We start from the raw sequence: 6,000 nt of genomic DNA on the forward strand, positions 1-6,000 counted from the left end.
ATGAGCCGCTCGGACCAGTTTCATTAGAAAGCTGGCCGTCTGCTGAAAAAAAAAAAAAAAAAAAAAAAAAAAAGGGGGGGTACTGGGGTTATCACCGATATCTTCAGCCATAATCCCGGTAAACCACAATGTATACAGTATCTCACAAAAGTGAGTACACCCCTCACATTTTGTAAATATTTTATCATATCTTTTCATGTGAGAACTTACACTTTGCTACAATGTAAAGGAGTGTACAGCTTATATAACAGTGTAAATTTGCCGTCCCCTCAAAATAACTCACACAGCCATTAATGTCTAAACCGCTGGCAACAAAAGTGAGTACACCCCTAAGTGAAAAGGTCCAAATTTGGCCCAAATAGCCATTTTCCCTCCTCGTTGTCATGTGACTCGTTAGTGCTACAAGGTCTCAGGTGTGAACGTGGAGCAGGTGTGTTAAATTTGGTGTCATCACTCTCCTTCACTCATACTGGTCGCTGGAAGTTCAACATGGCACCCCTCATGGCAAAGAACTCTCTGAGGCTATGAAAAAAAGAATTGGTTGTTCTACATAAAGATGGCCTAGACTATAAGAAGATTGCCAAGACCCTGAAACTGAGCTGCAGCAAGGTGGCCAAGGCCATACAGCAGTTTAACAGGACAGATTCCACTCAGAACAGGCCTTGCAATGGTCGACCAAAGAAGCTGAGTGCATGTGCTAAGCGTCATATCGAGAGGTTGTCTTTGGGAAATAGATGTATGAATGCTGCCAGCATTGCTGCAGAGGTTGAAGGGGTGGGGTGGTCAACCTGTCGGTGCTCAGACCATACACCGCATACTGCATCAAATTGGTCTGCATGGTTGTTATCCAAGGAAGCCTCTCCTAAAGATGATGCACAAGAAAGTCTGTCTTCAGCAAACTGTTTGCGGGCTAAGGACATGGATTACTGGAACCATGTCTTGTGGTCTGAGGAGACCAAGATAAACTTATTTGGTTCAGAAGGTGTCAAGCATGTGTGGCGGCAACCAGGTGAGGAGTACAAAGACAAGTGTGTCTTGCTTACAGTCAAGCATGGTGGTGGGAGCATCATGGTCTGGGTGAGTGCGTGCATGAGTGCTGCCAGCACTGGGAACCTACAGTTCATTGAGGGAACCACGAATGCCAACATGTACTGTGACATACTGTAGCAGAGCGTGATCCCCTCCCTTCGGAGACTGGGCCGCAGGGCAGTATTCCAACATAACGACTTCAAACACACTTCCACGATGACCACTGCCTTACTAAAGAAGGTGACGGTAAAGCTGACAGACTGGCCAAGCATGTCTCCAGACCTAAACCCTATTGAGCATCTGTGGGGCATCCTCAAATGGAGGGTGGAGGAGCGCAAGGTCTCTAACATCCCCCAGCTCCATGATGTCATCATGGAGGAGTGGAAGAGGACTCTAGTGGCAACCTGTGAAGCTCTGGTGAACTCCATGCCCAAGAGAGTTAAGGCAGTGCTGGAAAATAATGGTGGCCACACAAAATATTGACACTTTGGGCCCAATTTGGACATTTTCACTTAGGGGTGTACTCACTTGTTGCCAGCGGTTTAGACATTAATGGCTGTGTGTTGAGTTATTTTGAGGGGACAGCAAATTTACAGTGTTCTACAAGCTGTACACTCACTACTTTACATCGTAGAAAAGTGTAATTTCTTCAGTGTTACTTGAAAAGATATAATCAAATATTTACAAAAATGTGAGGGTGTACTCACTTTTGTGAGATACTGTATATACACACGTATTGTGGTCAGTAAGTGGTTAAGGGGCAGACTGGTTGTTCCCACACAAAATGATAAATTGTTTGATATATTGCACAGTTGGAGTTTCACAAAAAAAAAAAAAAAAATATCCAGCTTACTTACAAAATGGCTACCTTTTGTATCATCTGCCCCTCAATTTTAAGCTGCCTACACATTATACGACTTTTTTTTGCTCGATTTCCTCCAGATTAAGGCTACTTTCACACTTAAGCGCTTTTCAGGCGTTTTAGCGCTAAAAATAGCACCTATAAAGCACCTCTCAAGCCACCCATGTGGAAGTCTGAGTGCTTTCACACTGGGGCGGTGCGGGAACGGCGTATACACCGCTCCTAAACTGCCCCTGCCATTGAAATCAATGGGCAGCGCTTTTCTGGCTCTTTTAACCCTTTCCTCGGCAGCTAGCCCCCGCTATCAGCCAAAAAGCACCGCTATAACAGTGGTAAAGCGGCGATAAAACTAGCAACGCTTTACCGCTAACGTGCCACAGTGTGAAGGGGGGGGGGGGGGTCTTACCTTTAGCTATGTAATACAAGGACCTGCCTAATTGCATACACATTGAAAGTGTGAGGTTTGACCTCATTATATGGTTTTGGTAAATCTAAAGGAAAATTGCACAAGAGAACTGTATAATATGTAGTTAGCTTTAGATTATGAGCTTCCACAAACAGAGCCCTCCTAAAGCGGGCCACACGTTGGTCAGTTTTTTTTTTTTGTTCAGCCAACAGGTTGAATGAAAAAAACAAAAACAAACCTGTCCCGATTCCCCTATCCACACATTCAATGTGGATTCGGGAATCCTTCCTGCTCTGTCATAGTATTCTGACTCTGGGTTCCCCTGCTGTCAGAATACACTGATCAGTGCTGCATGCGCTAAATCGGATGGAAATTTTTCAGCAGGACCATCCATGAGAAGTCGACTGATAGAACAGGAATGGCAATAGACGGATTGCATTTTTCTCCTTGTATGGCCAGCTTAACCCTCTTGAATTTATTTTTATTGCAGCTGTACTGTATCATTTAGTTGCGGCTGGTTGGGAGGAAAAAAAAAAAAACAAAAACACACACCTGTAAGGTAATTGCATAATGTGCATCACATACTGGCACATTATGGAATACTTACCCTAGAACGAAGCCCTATTGCGGTGTGCTGTCACCGCTGAGACGGCTGACATCTTCCCCCAGGCTCTCTTTTGGGTCTGCGCGCTCTGGCTGTGTCATTGGCTGGACCTTCAGAGCGCATGTGCCACTGATGTCACCGGCTGCATGCAGGGCAAATATCTCCTAAACGGTGCAGGTTTAGGAGATATTTTACCTACAGGTAAGCTTTATAATAGGCTTTCCTGTAGGTAAAAACAAAAGCGGGCTTTACTACCACTCGGGGGGTGGAGGGCCCGGTCAAGGAAGGGGGCTCACTGGTATCGCCTGCTTGGACCTTTTTTTGTCCTGGACAAAATGCTTGTGGCCCGCAGCGATAGCATAGCACTAGTGATGATCAAGAGGGAGGAAGGCCCAGCCCGGGTAGAAGAAGCAGGGCTGCCTGCTGTGACAACTTTGATAGAATCGTCGGGCGCCCGCAGACAGTCACACAAAGTCCTGCCTCCTGGACTTTGTGTGACTATGAGCACCAGAAACACCAGGCGCTAGGAAAAGCAAAGCTGTTCTAGCGAGCGATCCCTGCTCTGTGTAATGATCCGGCGGGCTCCTCTTCCTCTTCTCTGTCCCGGATAGGGCAAAGGCCACCACCTCCCTCCGAGTCCCTCCCTCGCCTCAGCAAACCATGCCCGGAAGAGGAGAGGACACACCAAGCCAGCCACAGCAAGGCCAGGGTGCCAGTCAGCCAGCCACCTATGCCGGAGACCCACCCCCAGCAGGGCCAGGGTGCCAGCCAGCCACCCACCCACGGTGACCCACTCCCCAGCAGGGCCAGGGTGCCAGCCAGCCAGCCGCCCACAGTGACCCACACAGGGCCAGGGTGCCAGCCAGCCAGCCACAGTGACCCACACAGGGCCAGGGTGCCAGCCACGGTGACCCACACAGGGCCAGGGTGCCAGCCACAGTGACCCACACAGGGCCAGGGTGCCAGCCACGGTGACCCACACAGGGCCAGGGTGCCAGCCACGGTGACCCACACAGGGCCAGGGTGCCAGCCACGGTGACCCACACAGGGCCAGGGTGCCAGCCACGGTGACCCACACAGGGCCAGGGTGCCAGCCACGGTGACCCACACAGGGCCAGGGTGCCAGCCACGGTGACCCACACAGGGCCAGGGTGCCAGCCACGGTGACCCACACAGGGCCAGGGTGCCAGCCAGCCAGCCACGGTGACCCACACAGGGCCAGGGTGCCAGCCAGCCAGCCACGGTGACCCATCCACACCAGGGCCAGGGTGCCAGCCAGCCAGCCACGGTGACCCATCCACACCAGGGCCAGGGTGCCAGCCAGCCACTCACAGCAGAGCCAGAGTGCCAGCCAGCCACCAACGATGACCCACCCTCACCAGGGAACCAGCCAGCCACAGCTACAGTACCCATAGTTAAGGTAAGACGAGCGCTACACAGTGGCAATTTTATTTCTACTTTGTTAGAGGTTGGGGCGGGGTGAGAGTCATGGTACAATGAGGGGGTCCCATGTGAGTGAAGGTGCTCACTGTACACTCTTTTAGAAAGAGGCCCTATTATACTCCTTTGTAGTCGCTAATGGGACTCTATAATGGACACTGAAAGGGCCTCTGTTAGAGAGGCCCCCCTCCAGGTCCCATTAGACTCCTTTGTAGTCTCTAATGGACACGTTTAGAGACAGAGAGAGATCCCCCTCCAGGTCCCCCCCCCCAAAAAAACAGATATTTTACTTTGTGCAAAATGTAGGACGGAGCCTGGGCATGTCATGGGCCTGACAGGGAACCCTTGCTTTATTTGGTCCGGGCGCCCTGAGTGTTGTCAGTCCTCCCCTGCTTCTGCTTTAAAGCGCCGTGCAAACTGTTGGCACTACAGGAGGTCCCCAGATTACAAGCATCCGACTTACAAAACGGAGGGAGGGAGAAAACAGGAAGCGAGAGAAAATCTACCCCTAGGAAGGGAAATTCACTCTTGTAAGAGTTATTATGGTGAAAAGGTGTCTCCATTGAAGCTTTAGCACCAATCCTTGGTTTTCACAACAACCCAAATTTTCAAAATCCAATTGTCATAGGGACAAAAGTGAAGCAAAAATCTTCTGAACAGGGGCACAGACTGCAAAACAAATGTTACAGGGGTGTTAACCCTTCCCTACACTATCAAAAAAAAAATTGTTTTGGCTGGAGCTACACTTAAAAATTTTACCTGCTCTGACTTACATAAAAATTCAACTTAAGAACAAACGTACAGACTTCATCTAGGTTTGTAACCCAGGGACTACTACTACTACTACTACTCAAAATACTTTTTCACTACAACCAAATGTCTCTAAATGCAAATAAACATCTATGCACAACAGAAACCTTATATTTAACATGTCGTTGTGCTTGTCCGCTTTCAGAAAGGTAAAAAAAAACACGCCGACTTACTTGCCAATCACCAGGCTGGCTTTCTCCAGTACTGCCAAATGCTGCATTCCCTCCTGGAGCAGGAATTGTTCTTCATTCCTGCAGACAAGGACCATTTGCTCTGCATTTTCCAACAAAAGCCTAAATTTGCAGGACATTTTTTTAACCACAAGCTTCCTTGTAGAACACCAATCTATGTTAGACTCACACTGACCACAGCAGAGAATGTGTATTGCACAAAGGCTACAGCAATCACAGAGACAACAAGGGCCAGGTGGGTTTTGTAACCTCCCTCTTGTTAATATTCTTATTACTAAAACCTGACAAAGTTCCTGTTCAAGGCTCACTGCTCTCTACTTTTAGTGCTTACGTTGTTTTTGGCAAAGGCCTATGTTTTATATTGCAGGTATCTGAGTAGGTGATGTGTAACCCTATGTAAATATTTGCCTTATTTTTGACAGTACTTTGAAATGGTTAGCATGGTGCGCCCTCTGCTGCAACATAAATCGTTTCTAAATTCAAAGTGGTATGATTGTCTCCAGCACAGGAGTCAAAGTTATATCTTGCAATGGGGAAACCCGTTCTGGAGATACTTGTCAAAAGTTAGATTTCGCCAAGATTTGAGCTGGCGATACAATACCCTGTTTCCCCGAAAATAAGACCTAGCGTGATGGTCGGTGATGGCTGCAATATAAGC

At 48.3% G+C, this 6,000-nt stretch overlaps 1 protein-coding gene across 1 annotated transcript in view; it reads right to left on the minus strand.

Moving 5' to 3' along the window:
* AMDHD1 (amidohydrolase domain containing 1) overlaps positions 1-5,701 on the minus strand; it is a 46,197-nt gene extending 40,496 nt beyond the window's left edge. Inside the window, exon 1 of the mRNA XM_073620151.1 lies at positions 5,325-5,701. Coding sequence (XP_073476252.1) covers positions 5,325-5,461 — 137 coding nt within the window. The 5' untranslated portion in view covers positions 5,462-5,701. The remainder of the gene's footprint in view (positions 1-5,324) is intronic.
* Between the last annotated feature and the right edge of the window lie 299 nt (positions 5,702-6,000).

Source organism: Aquarana catesbeiana, linkage group LG03 (genome assembly GCF_042186555.1).
Source record: "Aquarana catesbeiana isolate 2022-GZ linkage group LG03, ASM4218655v1, whole genome shotgun sequence".
Classification (NCBI taxonomy): Eukaryota; Metazoa; Chordata; class Amphibia; order Anura; family Ranidae; genus Aquarana; species Aquarana catesbeiana.